General features: G+C 40.0%; 1 protein-coding gene across 3 annotated transcripts in view; it reads right to left on the minus strand.

The window, feature by feature from the left end:
• WDR26 (WD repeat domain 26) overlaps nt 1-18,534 on the minus strand; it is a 34,220-nt gene extending 15,686 nt beyond the window's left edge. The window contains exons 1-9 of one of the 3 annotated variants that reach the window (XM_026048087.1): nt 18,440-18,497; nt 17,223-17,322; nt 17,048-17,104; nt 10,335-10,471; nt 9,373-9,470; nt 8,458-8,614; nt 6,703-6,759; nt 3,837-3,975; nt 852-992 (exon numbers count right to left, since the gene is read on the minus strand). In XM_026048087.1, coding sequence (XP_025903872.1) covers nt 852-992; nt 3,837-3,975; nt 6,703-6,759; nt 8,458-8,614; nt 9,373-9,470; nt 10,335-10,471; nt 17,048-17,104; nt 17,223-17,303 — 867 coding nt within the window. In that variant the 5' untranslated portion in view covers nt 17,304-17,322; nt 18,440-18,497. Of the gene's footprint in view, nt 1-851; nt 993-3,836; nt 3,976-6,702; nt 6,760-8,457; nt 8,615-9,372; nt 9,471-10,334; nt 10,472-17,047; nt 17,105-17,222; nt 17,323-18,439 lie in introns of all 3 variants that reach the window. The other 2 variants (XM_026048088.1, XM_026048089.1) reach the window with 2 other exon arrangements.
• Between the last annotated feature and the right edge of the window lie 8 nt (nt 18,535-18,542).

An 18,542-nucleotide genomic window follows, 5' to 3' on the forward strand; every position in this document is an offset into this window, starting at 1 on the left:
AGACGATAAAAATAGATTTCAGTAAGAAGGGGGAGTAACAGAGTCTTTAGAACATTTTTCTTCCTGAGCTGAAGCTCTCCATGCCAAAATTTTGCTTTCATCCCTAAATTATAATGCTACTATTCCACTGTAAGTACTTATTTCCTCTCCTTTATGCCAGCTCTGGTGCTCTTCACTGAGCCGATTTAATTAAAATGGCTGAAAACTCTCTAAATAATGAAAAAAAGAAAGCAATGTTTTAGAAAGCTAAATTACTCCAGAGTACACGACAACATAAGACAGACRATGTAGCAAGAGAGGGAGAGGAAGCTTTTATAAACAGAGCTGCCCATAACAATCAACAGCAAAATAGGGTTTTAAACTTAAAAAAGGGGCCAAATTCTATAGCACGTAATTAAAAGACAGTTCTGAGCTGGTGAATTTAAGTCTCTATGGACCTTCCTCTAAAATCTTTGGGAGGGCTACACAAGACAACAAACAGYTTAGCTTTTATTTTTGCTACTTGTTCAATTCTCTGCTCCCCTTCAGCTAATGCTTCTGCCCTTTGTTTTACTTGATTAGTTTTCTCTGTTATTCTCCTCCAGAGCTCTCGAAAAGTCCTATGGATTTAATTCATCTTTTCTCAAAAACTACCARTAACTCATTCACTAGTGTTATGTGTACATAATTTTTAGGCTGTCATAGGTTACTTTCATTTTTCAAAATTGGGAGAAACACACGAGTCTTTTAYATTGACACCTTTGTAGAACAAGCTTTCTGAAATGACTTCCTTTATAGTTACATATTTAAATACTTGAACAATCAACAAGCAGGCCCATGGGCTTTGATTTTTACTCTTRGACACCACTCACCTGTACATTCCAGAGCCAAAGTTCAGAACAATCATCTGGGCCACAGGCAACAAGGTAGTTGTCATCAGGACTCCAAGCAATGTAAGAGACCCCGTACGCGTGACCTTCTAACGTCTTAAGCAGTTTTAGCTGATGAGTATCCTGAAACACGAGAGAAGCTGTTAAGATAATGCAAATGATCTCCTATGAAATTCYGTATACACGCTATGACCAAGTACATCACAGAAAGATTGCACTGGGCAACTTGGTACCTTCTTTCAAGTCATGAGTTCCTTCTCAAACAGTAGCTGCTAGTTTACCAAGTAGAGCCATAAAAAAAAAAAAAGAAAGCAAAGCATGCAGAGCAAGTGTAATAATGTGTTTGTTCCAATCTTCCATAATTCTGTACGTTGAACTCACAAAAGGCTGTTGCACACACTGTAGGTATGTAATGTAACATTTGATACCATAGGAACCTTGCATGCTAGGACAAGTCTCTACATTTGCCGGAACAGAAAAAGTACAATTATCCACGGTTTACAGAATGAAGCTACCTCTTAAAATACAGCACAGACATGCTAGAAACCTGGTTAAGCTATGGTTAAGCAGCAGAGCTACTAACTAAAACCTTYGTGAATGCTAAGAAACCTCTAAACACTGCTTGTACAAGCTGAAACTATCTTGCACGTGTTGCTCAAGCAAAAGGTTTTATGGAAAAATATTAAGAGCTTGAGCTATGTTCYAATTTCAGAAGTGCTGCCTAGGGCAAGCTGGGCATCTCTTGTGCTAGGTTTAGCGGGCAAAGACACACACCTGCTTTGCTCACCCAGAGCCTCTCGCTATCACCTCTGTGCCACCACTATCCTATTGCTGCCTTGTCCAAGGAACTTGCCACTCAAGGAGCTTGTCCCCAAGCTGCAGTGCCAGCTGCTTGCAGAACCACCACACATACACACCAGCTTTCCCAGCACAGACCTCGCTTCAGTTCAGTAGTTGACCCTTTCAACAGCAGCACACATATAYAGGAAACAGAACAGAGTCTGCTAAAATGTGTACAGTTTTTGTGAAACTTCTTAGAAAAAGAACAATTAGCTTTTCTTTTTYCCTCCCCTCCGTCCTTGGCAGGGGAGGGAGAAAAGCCTACTGCTTTTCAAAGCAGTCCGAGTTGAAGATACAACTTGATTTCTGAAACAGTCCTTTATCTTTCTTCTTTTGCTTTGTTCTAAGCAGAGCGCCTCCTAACTTAGGACTCTGAAGAGGAAGAACTGCTGCTAGCAGAGCGACACGGACCGCTGTTTCACAGGGGAAGCAGCRGCAGCACAAGGATTCAGCAACTCTCAGCCTGCGGCCTTGACAGTTCTGCTGACCACAGTCAAGAGTCCTCTGAGGACTCTGCAGAGAGATCTTCAGCACACACAGAAAAAAGATGGACAAGTGAAAGCTCTTCTTCCCATATTTCCATATTTCCATCTTCTTTACATATTCCTCCTGTTCTGCAGACCAACTTGGACCTTGGACCAAGCTGTCTGCAGACCTTGGACCTGCAGTAGTTTATCTCCTTGCCCAAGATGCTCTGTCACAGAGGATATATGACAGACAAGGGAATGCCAACCCCCTCCGATTAAGGGGGAGACGAACTTRAGCAGAGCATACATATTTCATCCTAAGTCATTTAGTTTTCAGTTTATTTAAAAAAACAGTAAATTTCCTAAATCAGCTACAGAAGCAAAACAATGTTGATATTCATCTTTCAGCCCAGCACACACACTAAAACTAGCAACAGGCAAAACACAACAGCAGCAGACCTTAAGAACTCAAGGCACTTTTTGCTTGTTTTCAACACCTATATAACAACTACGTACATGGAGACAGGTTGTAGGTTCTTTCATCTTTCCTCTTAATAGCCAAGGGACTCAATYATACAGCTTACTAACCTGCAGCCGGGAACAGGATTGGCTTCAGCTCTCCAATTCTTAAAAAGAAGTTATGAGACKGCAAACACCTTTCATCTCCCATGTATCACCTCACATTGTAGATGTGCAGTTAAAAAAATACTTAAGAACTTGATTTCTGATAACGTTTCATGAGCACAACTTCAGAAACTGCGTGCACAGGCCCAGGTTTGTTAGCTAGTTCCAGTTAGGAAACACTGACATTTAATCAATTAAAACAATCTTTATTCACTGCTTTTTATTTATATAGTAATATATACAAGCAGGAAAGATATCCTGCAGCAACAGCAAGATTTATATTTCATAYAAGAGGAATAGTGCCTATGTCAGTATCAAAATCAGAAATGCAGCCTGCAAGAAAGTGGCTGGATATACTTTGATGTGTCAGTAGTTTCTAGCAGGTACTTAAATCTTCACCTCAAGCACAGACAAATCACAGAGTGGCACCTAGCACAGAGTGATGGACTGATGCAGTTTCAGTTCAGCACACACCACTTAATAATGTGACAGATGGTGGACCAAAGCATTTAGACCTAAAAATGTTAGTAGTAGTCGGCTAAAAGAAACATGTGAAAAAGGTTAGTCATGTATATACACTAAAAGCCTTCTTATCAAAGAGTCATTTACAAGAAAGCATTAAGGAATAAAAGGCCATTTCTGCTCACAGCCATTCTCCTCCCTCCACTCTCAGCCACGGCTTCTCCTTAAGGCCTTCAAGTCACCAAGCACCCCAAGGGCCCCAGCAGCCTCTACCCAGCAGTGCTGGTTAGAGGCACAGGGAACTCCTGCCTCAGAGCAACCAAGGGCTCAGGCACTAAAACTCCTCTTACATTCAGGCATCTGCTTTCCAATTGTCTTAACTAACCTGGACCAGACCATCTTCCATCTTTCACAACCTGAAGAGAAGCCCTAACCTTCAGGCTACAAAAAGTTTTAGGCTGCTTTATAAAATAAAGATTAAAACAAAACAAAAAAACACACAGGCCATCTCAGTGAGAAAAAGTAGGGAGAGACAGGCAAGCCATGCACGTTTTAGAAGATGTTGCAAACTTACTGGATCAACCTGCCATATAATAACAGTTGTGTCCTTTGATCCTGTTGCTAGTTTAGTGCCATCATTGGAGAATTTACAGAACCAGACTTCATTACAGTGCTCCGTGAGTATCTGCTGTGTATAGCATGGGAACTGTTTCCTGAGAAAGAAAAAAAKGATGTATTAAACAGCTTCAGAAAGTAGGTAGCAAGACCTCATTTTTACTGCTAGATACATGACTTTTTAACAAATATATATTAGATGTGAAACCAAACTGTTTAGAAAGCAGCTGCTTCAAACAAATAGAGGATGAAGTTTAGATGATGAAAACATCAGGCTGCCAAGTGATTGYTGTTAATTGATAACTTTTTCCCCATAATGAACTACATTTTCATGTAGGTTGGAATAAACCTGACCTATACTTCTGTGAGCACAGGAGTATTCTAGTCCTAGCCTCRTAGAGTCCTACAGAAAATATTCAGTGCATTATATATACAGCTACTGTAAGTATCTAAGGTATTGCCAGATCTGTTTCTCACAGAAGAGCTGAATAAGAGAACACCTTTCTTGTTTACGATCTTACAATAAGTCAGGGATTTTTGCCTTCATTCTGTCTCYCCTCTCTCACCTCACTCTCCGGGCAAAAATACCACACAGAGCCTCTCTAAGCATAACTAGCAGGGCACCATTAAAAGCYTTCACCCAGTTCTCCCCCTACAAAATACTGTGGATTTCATAGAACATTAAATGCTTATCAAACTAAGTATTATACGATGAATTCAAATATAGAAAGAATAAAACAAACCAAACTTTTCACTGTAGCTAGTATTTAACCATCCAGTTACACCAAGAAAGAGCAAAGGGCCAAAAGAATAAGTCCAGGTTAAAAAAAAAAAGTTATTTTATTTACAGGTCATCCACTGTAGAAGAATGAAAGCTAACCTAAAAACAAGCACAGGCTTTTTACACAGACTGCTTTTCTAAGCAATCCTGCAGCTACTACAGGTTTATTGTTCAGACACACTGAAAGGCACTGCTAAACTGTTTAGGGTTTTTCCTAAACAGGAGGGACCCTGGAGGGGGTTGGTTTTATGCGAGCTTTTAAATGCTACTCAGCGTGGCAGTGCAAAACCAGCCCCGATGGGACACAAGGGCACTACAACAGCAAGGAAACACAGCATTGGTGCATGGGTGTACCTAATGCTGGAGATCAAAAGGGAAATAACCCTTCATTTAATTTCATTTTAAAACAAAGTTGGGATGTACAAAGCTCACAGACGTTGGGGAAACTGCTTCCTACCAGAAAATGTTCTGCTTAATAAGCTAAGCCCTTCTACTACATTTTCATTTACTAGAAAACATTTACTAGCTTGGTGCTGAAAGAGCATTGAGGCAACACTCAACAACCCCTATGATCGTAGGGGAYAAACCACAAGTCACACACATCCACACCTGCGCTCGGCTTCCCTGGCTCCATCTGCTCCCTCTTACACAGAGACAAGGCTGGGCTGCTCCTGCTCAAAGCTGACCAGGAGCTGCCTGGTTGCCGCTAAGCACACACCAAAAAGCCRCACCCATGATCAAGAATGGGTCTTCTTGGGAGTGGAGGGAGGCAGGCAAACCCTCAAACAAGTCCATGCTCCTACAGGAAGAGGATTTCATCATTATTTAGCCATAAGCCAGTAGTTAATGTTTTTCTTCAGACCAAAGGTAAAAGATCTTGCTTCTTGAAGGTAAAAGAGTCTTTATCCCTAAATCCTACAAAGTACAGGGGACACAGTGCCAAGGAAAGTCTTTTCAGAATATTTTACTGAAGGAAAAAAACAGTAAGTTTCCCATTTAAAGGAAAAAAGCCCAAGGTAAAGTCCTAAAAAAAAGCAGCAGAGTAATGCCACAGTGCCCCTTCTTTACTCTAAGTAGCCTTTATATCCTTAGAAAGGTAACAGGCAGAGCTGATACAGTTGCTGCACATACATCCCAATCCTGTTAGATCAGAGGTCCCTCAAGAGAGGTTCTCCTCACTTAGCAGAGGAGGTACAGAACCCAGTGACTGACTGGACAAATTGTGGACTTTATATCAAGGAAACCTTCTGCAGAATAAATTAGCAGCCATCTCAAAACAAGAAACTTAATATAGAAGTTTAACAGTTTCCATTTTAGATAATTGGGTATTAATGTGGTCCAAAGAGGTTTTACATTTTAAGTATTGCATTACAAATTGTTCTGCACATGAACTTAAATCATGCTGTTCACATACTGATAAAAGGTTTYTGAAAGTCATCTGCTACTGTATTTACTAAGTTTTAAATTCTAAATTTGATCTCAAGCAACAGCTTCACTAGTCCTAGTGCATACAATGAAAGATTTAACCTTTAAGTCATTAAGATACTGTTTTCCAAAAATGCTACATTAGCCCAGTACCTAAAAAGCAGCAACATTCATCTCTTGGGCTTCAAATGTCTACTTCTAAAAGCAAATTAACTTGCATGAAAGAAAGAGGGCGAAATTACACAAAGAGAGAACAGCTTTAAAGCTCAGAGTAAACATAAAGCAAATACAAATTAAACAATTGCCCTCACCTATCTTCTATTATCAGTCTCAGACAAAATAAGGTGGAAAAATCCCTCACTGCAAGCAGCTGCTCCCTCCTACCTCCCACCCTTACCAAGGGATTAAGTTTCAGCCCAGGGCTGAGCTCCCTAGTGCGATCTGAGTGTGCTCGAGCCAAGCACTGCCACGAGTTCAATACGGGTTAGTCCCAACTCAAAAACGTGGAAGTTGTCAGTGTTCTACCATTTAAGCATTACAGAACTTAAATTGTCAAAACTATTAGACTGTTACTTCCGTGATTTTAATCAAAATTTGGCTTCCACTGTCTTTAACTCACCTCATTATGCCCAAGCATTGCAGCATGTACAGCGCCCCACATACTGATCTCTGACCCCTGCAATAGGTAGGTACAACAGGTTGAGTTGAGGACAGAATGGAAGCCTTTGTTTTGGGGTGTTTCTTTTTGGGGAGGGTGGAGGGAATTACAGTCACGAGTACGTACACATACATACCAATTGTGCTAGCCTACAGAGCACCATCTAAGTTGAAAAACACCTTGCTACACTTTTATGTCAGCAAGTAGATTCAGATGGGTGAAATTCAAATCCAGATTTGGTGCATATGGTTATCTTTTATATCCAGTTCTAACCTAGTTCTAATCTAGTTCATCTTCAGTAAAAGATTTTTCACAATTTCTTTGAATGCTCTTTTGGGGTTGATTAATCACAAACCAGCTACAGAACATCAAGTGTTATTTATGTACTTGCAGAATGACTAAAATTAAAGATCACTACTTGCAGTTAGTCTAACGTTAAGACTCATTTCTGAGGTAGGGAAGCCAGAATTCCTGTGTCTTGTCATGTGCAATAGCTCTTAAAATTGGAAAGTCACCTGTATGTTCACACACACAAGAAACTGCTGCAATAGCATGGATCAGATGTAGCAAAAATGCAAACTAGAAAATAGTCTAAGTCACTCAAGTAGACAAAGTGCCCAAGACACTAATTTCTAAAACTAAGACAGCTTCAAGTAATAAGACAGAGATGAAGTACTATCAAAATTTGTCAATAGATAAATAAATCCAAGTAACTGGAGAACAGAAGTAAAAGCAGTTAGAGTTCAGAAAGTTCCTAAAAACAAGTTTCAGATAGGAAGTGGAATACTCRGCTACCTTGGAAAAAGCTCCCCTGCACAACCAAGTGCTAACTTGCTACACAAAAAGCACACTAGGGTATCATATCTGCCTCTTTTTTCTAGGTGCCKTAGGACCCTATAGCTTATAGCCTTTTTTCCCCTCCAATTATATCATGCACAGCAGTCTCCCACAAAAGCTACACAGGGCACCAGGTTCGTCCTCAACCGAGTTTTCCCCGGCTGAAGAAGAGCACCCAAATTAGTCATTTGAATGAAATAAAGTCTTCCTGTCTGATGTCCACAGGAAGGTGGCATTTTTAAGGTTCAGAAGCAGCATTTTCTTTATATATTAGTTTTTACCCTATATGAATTAAAGGTGTTCCTGTTTATACACTTACAAATTTGAGAAAAATAGAGCTTTATCAATCATGTTATGTATTAGAACAGAGCAGAAACATGCAACAGACATTCCCTTTTTAGTTTGTATCTAAAACTGTATTACTAATAAGAACTGAAGATGAAAGATGACCTCATGAAGTAGGCTTTAGCAGGCTTTCTGCAAGCTACGGAGCTTGAAGACAGTCTGGGTAAGTAACACAGGAGTGATTCTCCAGTTATAACACAGCAATCAGGTATTGAAAAATAACAGACAAAATGCCCAAAGTTACAAGCAACAACCTTTTAAGCCATAGCATTGCAACATATTCTATTTATATAAATCTGATTAAATCGAAGCCTCATTCTGTCCCCATTATCCCACAGCCAGTTATCAAAGTCTTCTATACATGCATTTTATACTCCATTCTTCTACTGGTTTAACAGACACTGGCTCTTCCCAGTCAAACCCCCTTAAACCCAACCAAAACTGTATTCACATTCCTTTGAACACTAGGTGCAATACTCAGCAAAAGACAAAGAGATATGGACATCCATTTTAAAAATAGCAAAGGTTTCTTACCTACTACAAACATGGTCTATAAGCAGCGAGACAGAATCTAGATTATTATCTAGTTTGGTATTATGATATAGGCACCGATCCCGTTGCAGCTCCACAGCCTGACGCAGCAGATTCTGTAAACGCCTTGGAGGAAGCATCACTGATGGGGGTAGGTATGCTTGAGAAGAGTTATATAAAAAAGATAATCAAAATCAAGTTACAAGTAAYAGCATATTTAATTTGAGTGTTTTGGGAAGACTCTTAAATGATTAGAACTTAAATGCTACGAGAAAGAGTGCATATAGCTTGTGAAGTTTGTAGCTACACAGCTGAAATGGGAAGAATAAATATTTGGAATGCAGAGCTGTACCCAGAACGTTTGTAGTTACAGTATGTTGTCCTGGCCAACAAGCATCGTTTATATGAACTTAATCAAAACCATATTTAAGAAAAATCTATAAAACTGTGGAACACAGCATTCTTGCTYGACTCTAACATTAATACTGCCCAAACACAGAATACTGTGAGAGCTGCAAAATTCATATTACATCAGCCACAAGGCTGCAAGGCAAAACCATTATTCTAGCACAGTTTTTATCAAGTAGCACTAGTATTAGGGTGGTTATAGGACATTTAGCTGTCATGTACAACACAGCTGGTATAGAAAGGAAGAAAAATCCTACACCAGGTTATACTGCTTTTGCATACAACAGAGCTAAGAGGCCAGGGCTGCTGTTACAACGTCTACCAGAGACAACATTAAGATTAAGAGCAAAGTGCTCAAGGCACCTACCCTCACCCTCCTTAATCAGAAACTACAGGAACACTAACAGGCAAACAATTAAAAAAAAAATCAATTCCCTGGGAGATGCAACTATGTATAATGTACTGGATTTACAAAGATGGGCATAAATTCTAAATACTAGAACTTCTTACTCTGGAGTTTATCCAAAAGCTTAGATCTGGAAGCTGTTCCCTTCCCTTCCCACTCTGCTTTTGCACGCAAGTCTTCTGCATGGCTACACATCAGATACCTGTTGAAAAGGAAAGAAAGAAAAGAAAAAAAAAAGGAGAGAGCACACAGACACTAACAGACCAGGTCTTCCTGGAATCATTCTTTCTAATTTTAAACAGGATATATATCACAGCATTCTTGTTTCCAGTTCTAAATGCTTTGAAATTAGATGACTTAAAGAGTGATGGGAATAACAGCAAAAAAATATTCCACACAACCACACATCTTTTTTTTGAAACTAATGTCTATAAATCACCGATACAAAAATCAAACAACCAACAAAGCAGACAGAGCAGATTTTGGTGAAGACARGAATCAAACAGACTAAATGATATTTTCCTACTTAAGAATACTTATTCAGTTACAAGATGACTTACGAAGACTTTTCAAAGACAGACAACCAAATACACGTATGTATTAATTTGGGTTGCAGTACTACRAAAGTAAATCATAAACAAATTACTTTCATCTAAAAGAGAACACTGTCTATGGAATGTTCTTTTTTACTCACTATTTTGAACAGTTTCTCAAGCACCTCACTACTGCACATTAATCAACAGGATAAGAACTTTTTCTTTTAAAAAAAGAGTTCAAGCTTCTTTAAAAATGTCAGTAAAAGAGGTGAGAGGCAGGTAGAGAAAGCATGCCTCTTCACTAGGGTTCCTCTGTCGATTTTAACAGGACTACAGCAAGGCCCAAAAATGGACAAAAATGCTTTGCCTTCATGATGAAAAACTATGAAACTATTTCATTAACATTTATTCCGAAAGGCTATTTTTTAGTATTTTAGACCAGAAAACACCTACCAGGTCATTTTTAATCCCCAGCTACAGAACTCCTTAGCAAATTCCATAGAAAGAGCTCTCAAAAGGCAAACACTTACCCGCTGAGGACATGAATGCGTTCTGTATTATATTTCAGTGGTGTCAGTTCACAGCGTAGAACTTGAAGTGCCTCCAGGACCTTGCCATCCTCCAGGTATTCCAGGTACTTCTGCTGCAGCAGCAAAAACTTCATCCTCTGACATGACAGAAAGCAGCAGTCAGGGGAAAAAGGTTGACTGAAGTTTCAGAAAACGTTTGAGCCTAAACAGAACAGTAGAAACCATTCTACTATGCCCTTCAGAAATACAGCTATATGTTTCATTAATTTCTTTTTGCCAGGCTTTCAATAACATTGCTGCAATTAAGTTACTCATGACTTTTTTTCCTGACTTACAGGGTTACAAACGTCTTCCTACCTCATTCCTTAGACCCTATCCTTCCCACTTCAGCTTCTCTGTTTCATACCTACACCCTTTTTGAGCCCGAGTTACATTAGGCTCCCAATCCCTTGCTCATTAAGCCAAAAACCCAAAGCACCTAATCGCACATTTAATACCGCATGACAGTGCAGAGCGCAACGGGCCAACTCAACGAGTTCTCAGCTCCTTTATAAACAGTATGAGACCAGCTGTTTGCATAGCTGCATAACATACAGCAGTAACAAATTGACCCTGCCTGAGGTCTTGTTTTGTAGTTCCAGGTTAAGCTGTTTTCTTCAGGTGTTTTACTATTTTTCAGCAGCTCAGAAATAAAATAACTTCCTGTATTTAAGGCTTGCTTCAATTTTCATTTCTCAAACATTTGCAGTACTTCATACTTCTCCTTTCATCTTCCAAGTCCTTTGGTTACATCAAACCCACTAATCAACAACTAATGCCTGTGGATAAAAAGGCATTTATTTACTACACTTAAAAACCTGGAGACCTAGGAATTTTATTTTAACAGTTTATTACAAAGACATTTTGGTGGTGGTTAGATGAAGATGTGCAAACTCAGAATAGCTGGTTTCAGTAGTGCTAGTCCTTTTCAGAAAAAGAAGATAACTCAGGCACACAAAACTCACCAGATTAAGAAGAAAAGGTACATTCTTGAGCATATCAGTAAGAACAAAATGATTAAGTGTAGCTAATCAATTTGCTTTTCTAATGCATATAATGCCAGTTCAAGCACCAGTTTCCCTTGCTTCGTTACATCAAGCACCTCACTGTTTTCATGCTCATATATGGTCAATGTTTACTCATTAGTTCTGAGCACACTGCTAACCCTCTGAAGGAAAGGCATAATCAAGAAGCTGAACACAGTCCTGTCCTACTAAAGCTTACAGGAGAGTCTTCCAAAACTTAACATATGTAAAGCCCCACAGTCAGAAATCAAGTTCAAGCACTGCTCACGTCTTCAAAAGCAGCCATGTTTATTTAATAGAGTTTCATATACAAAGCTATTAACTTACCACATAGCTTCCTGAAGCATAAGAGATTACATAGTGAAGGTGATTACATTCAAGTATTTCTGTGGTCCTGTCCACGAGAGGCAAACCTGTACTACATTCCTTATCCAGAGTGTTAAGTTTGTGTTTGGAACTGTTAGAAACATATATGAAAACAAAACACCACTCTATGACTTTTCAAAGTGAGGCATCACAGTTTGTTTTTTCAACAGAGAGTGAAAAGAAAAAAAAAAATCCCAAACACTGATGTCTAGTTACTTTTAGCCTCAGTAAATTGTTGCAAGAATTAAGCCAGCAGACCCTACACTCTGCTCACTTATGAGCACACAGCAGGAGGAACAAGAGCTTCCTTTCCAAGCCATACACATGCTAGGAAGGGTGCATCAAGTACTCTGCATTTGGTCACCTGATATTGATGATCACCAACACCCAAAAATAATCTAGTATTTCTGGTCCTTAACAAGAACTATGCTTCCTCCAACCCTTCCTCCTCAGTCCTAGCATGTAATATTTATTAGATCACGTTGGCTTTTCCTCAGATGTGATAACCTCTGTATCTTACTATTCTTTCTCTGTCCCTGCTCCTAGAATGTGGCATGTTGCATCAAATTCTTCAGGGAAAAGAGAGCAAAAAGGAATCTAAAGCCCCACAGTAAAGCTTTTGTACTGCCAACACTAACAATCCCATGGAAGCATGAAAACACACACCCTACCACGCAGGACGCCCTTGCCAAGTCTTCCAAAGAGGTGTAATTTCAGCTTTGAGTAAGAAAGAGCATTTACCAAGAAAGTCATCAACACCACGCACGGCTTTGGCTTAGCAGCAAGACAAAAGCCTCCAGAACAACATAAAACACTTAGAGAATTAGAATAAAAGGTTAGTAGTCTGAAATTGTGATTCACTTAAAAATGCAGGGACCACATTGGGTAAAATGTTCATAGGGAAACCTCCTCCGAGCTATTTCAATAAATGCACCAAAATTTGCTCTACAGCCAGCACAAATACAAACTCCTTAGGGCAGAAGTCAGACTCCACTGACTTTGCAGATCATTTTGGTATCAGGACATTCATGTCCTCCCACCACTCAGAAAAGACTTATGTGCAACCATTGCCTCTTATCTGATAAAGATTCTTCTGACAAACTGAATTTTGTCTTCACTCTCTCAATCACTTTCATAACACATACTGATAGTACTGCTAATTAATTCCAATTCTTCTCCCTCTTCTCAGGGAAGGCAAGATCATTTAAAATAAGTATATTTTCCCTAGCCAAATTTCTTCAAAGAAAAAAAGTGTTTCTAATATTGACAATTATAGACTAAAAGCACAAAAGCCACCATTTAAGTAGAACAGATGAAGAGGATCTCAGCAGACCACAAACACTGCTTACTCACATGTGCTGCCTGCCAGTAGAGAGGTATAAGAACTATTCTAAGCCAATCAACACCACATAACAAATACCAGGCACCTGTCTTGTACTATCTCAATGGGGGCTAAGGAGATTCAACATCACCATGCTCTTCGTTGCTGAGTGATCTTCAAGGAAGATACTGCAGCTGCTTAGCTCACCACAAGGATTATTCAGAACCCACAGAGGATCCCATGCAGCAGCTCCATCACAACAGCCTTTTTCCCTTCAGTTACTACTACCTAAACGTGTGTTGTCATTGCTAGAAAGATGACGATRCAAGTGTGCTACTCATTTCCAGAAGCTACTAGTCAAGTGTAAAGTTATGATGACCAAAACAAACTTAATTATAGGGGTTTGTTTGTTTTTTAAAGTGTAGTAGTGCTAGTATGCTCTCTCCAAACTGCAGTATTACATTACTAAAGTAGGGGGTTCATCACTCCGCTTTTATCATCCTAATTGTTGGCAGAAAAGTCTCTTGCAGAATGGCAGGTTCTAGAAAACTGTGCTCACATCATGATTCACCAGCACTGAGCAGCTGAAGCTGAAAGCCTCAACAAGTTACTTACAGCTGTGAAAATAATAGGACATGTATCCTACCACAGTCAAGAAAATGGGCCATTCTGATCACTGGTTACAGCAGTCAATCTTCAGTAATWTAAAGACTAAAGCATACAGGGGCCTAGTTTTAGGATTAGACATCTTGTTGTTAAGATACACAGGGTCAAAAATTCCACAACAGTTTTATTATTGTACTAAGAATCGAGAACTCAAAATAAATAAGCAAACACTACTGCAACAATTCCTGTTTAAAGGGAGGAAGGTAACCAAAAACCCACACTGAATTTAGCAGCTGAGGTTTCAAAACAGACACCTAACAAGGTATCTGACCATTCATAGGCCTCTAGCACCAACATCCCATTTCCCATTATTTCATTTGGTAATACAGTAAAACAACAATACTGATGATAAAAGGCACTTCTAAAAAAAGAAAAAATCCCCAACTTGTGTTTAACGTGGAAAGGCCAGAGTATTTTCTGCCTACAGAAATCAGCAAGGTTTCAATCACATTTAATCGTGTCACTTAGAAGCAACCTTTGCAATGTGGCYGCTGCCCTTAGTGCTGGTGGCAAGCCCGTACACCATGCAGGCAGGTGGAGCACTTCACTCRCACAATGAGACTTCCATCATTTTCCATGCTGAGTTTCCTACTGCAGGCTGTACACTTGCAACATTAGGGGAAATCATTTAAGTAAACAAAAATTAAAAAGAAATGTCAATTAGAAAGTATATTGTAGCTGACTACTGATGTACAAACCTCAGAKGACTTCCCAGCTTCAGCTAGTGACCTGAGATAGATGCCATAATATGCTTGGGCAGCCCTAAACAAAGCAAAGCGTTGGGCTGGCTCAGAGCTGGCATTTTGTTAAGTGTTACTCWGAGAAAAAAATACAGTTATCATGCCTGGCCCAACTCTAAACTTTGCTAACAGCTTGTCTCAAGACAGCTGTACCTTAAAAACTAGATAAGTCACATTTTCTTATCACACTCTGTACTACTAGTACATAGGACCTAGTTGTGTAGACACAAATAGAAAGAGCAGAATGTCTCTTCCCTCCCCACACATTCACGGGCAGCGTTGTAAAAACTGAGTATTAGAGATGGAGATCAGCCATTTCACCTTCATTCTTTTGATCTGTAGAATTTGTAGCACTTTGCAGAAATAAGGAAATTAAATCAGAGACAAAACTTCCAAAATACATACAATTCCCCTCAAATGACTCAGCCTTCAAAAGCAGCTGTCCTGGTTATTTTGACCAGGTAAATAAAGCTTTTATTTTATACATACATATATATATATAAATAAAATATAAAAAAAGTCACACATATAATGTTCTTCGTTAAACACTCTGTCATCCCAACTTTCAGGAACTCCTTGTTTGCACACATTTTTCAGACATCTAGTCATACTGTATGAGTAACAGGTTAGGAGTCAAGAAATCCAAAATCTCCTTTTCTGTTTAGGCATTACCTGCAGCATTATCTTGCTCAAACTTTTCCTAATCAAGGCATTTGTCATCTTTTTAAGAGGTCTAACTCTGTTGCACTCTGAATTATGCACAGAGCATAATATACTCCTCCTTACCTGGAATGGTCTTTTGCTAGTTTTCCAGCTGCTGATTATAGCAACACCCATCAATAACCTCAACTATGTTCAAAGAAGAGGGGAGGAAGGAGGGAGGAGTACACRTGCACGTAAGAGCAAACACGATCTACCTAACTTTGGAAATACAGAAAATATATATATTTCCAGTAGTTCCTTACGAGTACATTGAAGTTTTTTAATAAGACCGAGTTTAACTGARATGAAGTTTCAATACACAAGCAGATTTTTTTTTTWAAATGCAGTATTTGGTGAATTCAGATAAATCTCAGTAAAAAAAATAAATAGACATTTACATCATCCAACGTCTTATTCAAGCAGCTGAACACCAATGCTGACAGGAAAGGAACACGTTTGCAGAACCCTCCACATTTACAAAAAGGAGATGCCCTCCACCGCAGCGAAATTCTACTGTGGAGTACATTGTTGATATGCAGTGAGATAAACCCTCTAACTCTAGGATAAAAATCAATAAGTAAATAGAATTCTATGAAGCCAAGTAAATTCAAAAGCTGGAAATATGAGAAAGTCTGCCTTACTACATTCATACCCCCACACAACGCTTTTATACTTTCAAGCTTCATAATCTATATTGAAAGATGCATTCAATACTCTAACCTATTTAAGCAGCAAATTSTACACTTATTAGACCTGACAAAGGAGAAACTGGAATACTAGTCTAATTAAGAAGTGCCAGGCATTAACCAGATTAACAGGACACAAACTTCTCTCAAGTATTCTCCGATGTTTTGTTAAACATCTGTTTTTCCTACTTCACTTCCTGTTCTCTCTCTYTCTCTCCCTCCCCCACCAGACAGGAAATTGTCTTGACAACAAATGAATCAGCTAGAAGTGGAGCCCAGCAGCCATCAGCTGATTCCTCACTGTTTACAGGCACCAACACTTCCAAAAGCAGGGCCACTTTTCTCTTCCTAAGTGTCCACAGTAGTTCTAACTTCATTTCATTAGAATAAGCATTTAAATACAATAAATCAAGCCGTTTGAAGAAGAGAGCTAAGTAATTAGTTAGCTTGATCTCAAGATTACAAAAGCAAACCAAGAAGCAGGGTTGTACGTCAGCACATCTGCCTGAAATAACCGAATTCATAACAAAACACACTGCAATTAAAGTCACAGGATCTACAAACCTGTTTCTAGACTCTTGCTTGGGGGGAAAGGGGGAAAAAAAGAGAGGGAAAGGCCAGACAGAAAGATACCCAAATAAAATACCCAAACAGCAATACCAATACATTTACTCTCTAGAGACTATCTAGAAGGGCAACAATATTGTTCATATTCTATAGCAGCCACTATTTTTATACTATTACACTGCCAACTCCACATTAGTATTACTGCATTTTGTTCCCTCCACACAGCCTAACCCCAATAAACACAAATCTTGTGAAGTATTCTACATTTGAACTTAGCATTCAAAATGGGCAGTTTCTACGGAAACTGGCCTATTTTAGGACTGTTGCAGGATTTATGTTTTGGCAGTTGCAAATGTTTCAAGACATATATCAGTGCACTGAATATCAGTCTTAATACTTCCGGGCTTCCTACCACATTCTAAGAAAGCATTTAAAATTAAAATTAGTACGGCTTTTGAAATAGCATGCGAATTGCTTAAAAAACAAATGACAACAACAACAAAAAGACCAAGAACTATGGATGACTAACCCAAACGTGCAAGATTCCAGTGCTACAATTAGTCCAAATACAAAGCTCTGAAATAGTCGAAGTGCCTCTTACCACAATTGCATGCGGAGAATGCACTAAGGCCTTAAGTTCATTCAGGTCGTTCTCAGCCTGCAGAAATTGGCATAAGGGGGAAAAAGAAAATTATGAGGAGGTTGGATTGCAAATGCTCTCACAGATACTATAAATTTAAACAGCAGCTAGTACAGTCCTATAAGCCCTACGTTACCTTATCCCATTCTCCTTCCATGACATGATTGCGGAATTTGGTAGCAGAAGGATGTTCTAAACGACATCCTGACTCTTGCATGAGAAGATCAACAGTCTGGCTGCAGGAGAGATACAGTGTAAAAAACCCGACCAGTTTCACCCTCATAAATACACCGCCTCCTATGACAGCAGTTTACCACAGTTAAAAGCAACTTTAACAGAATAAGAACGCTATGAGCAGGCTCAGAAGCTTGTCTGGAAGATCCCCTCAAGTGTCCGGGGACCCTGTCTTGTCTAAAAGAAGCTGTGGAGGAGTCGGAAAGCTCTGCTGGGATGTGGCCTCCCAGCCCCCACAAACAGGCATCCCTGAATAGGAGACAGGCTTCGTGAAGGAAGATACAGACTGTAAACCTATTAGCTACTGGAAACGATTCCCCCACTCCCCCTCCTCAAAGGGGGAGGACAGAAAGGGCCGTCACTACTTGCTCATGAAATGCATCTGCAACAGGCCTCACTTTTTCTTCGTTATGTATTAGAGAAATAGCTGCTCCTTAAAATACAATAAGCAAGCTCCCAAACCTGCGGCCCTCCCCCTTTTAYACTAAAAATAGCCTATTTACTGTGTTGTTGTCTATGAACAGTCACGAGTTGTCTGCTGCCATAAACTTGCCTCGTGTCAGGGGCGATTTATTTTATGTCTCGAGCTCTGTACGACCATCCCTGCTGCCACCAACACAGGCCATGGGCAGCCCCACGAAGGCCTTGCAAAGCTTCTAGCTGTAGCCTCCTTCCAGGATTATGATACATCCCCGGCTTTACTCGGAGAAGTGAATATACGTATCTATATGTCTACCTATCTATACATATAGATAATAAGCTCTTAGACTTCCCCTTCTCCACTGGGAGGTTGTTTTCCCCTGTCTGATTTTAAGGAATGGCCAAAATAATAAGATTATCCATGGACTAGGCGCCAGTATCAAAAGCAAATGTCTAAAACAAACCAGAGAGCCCTTCACCATATAGGGGAAGGTGATTTTTTTTTTTTTCCTTTTAATGACAACAACTAAATAAATAGAGAGCGGCCTATTTCTAGTTTTCTGCCGGGTTCCTCCGGGCTGCCACACGGTGTCCCGGGGCTCATGTGCACCCCGGGCGGGCCAAGGGCTCCGCGCTGGTTAGAGCGGCCGCCGGCGCGACCCGCGGCGCCCGGGCCCCCCTSCCGCCGCCGCCACTTACTTGAGGCCGAGGCCGTGCAGGTGCTGCCCGATGAGGCGGATCACGTCCTCGTCCGACTGCGAGAGCCGCTTCTTCTTCTTGAGGCCGCCGCTGCCGCCGCCGC

This window comes from Nothoprocta perdicaria, unplaced genomic scaffold (assembly GCF_003342845.1).
Source record: "Nothoprocta perdicaria isolate Ctin4 unplaced genomic scaffold, notPer1 scaffold_51, whole genome shotgun sequence".
NCBI classification, from domain to species: domain Eukaryota; kingdom Metazoa; phylum Chordata; class Aves; order Tinamiformes; family Tinamidae; genus Nothoprocta; species Nothoprocta perdicaria.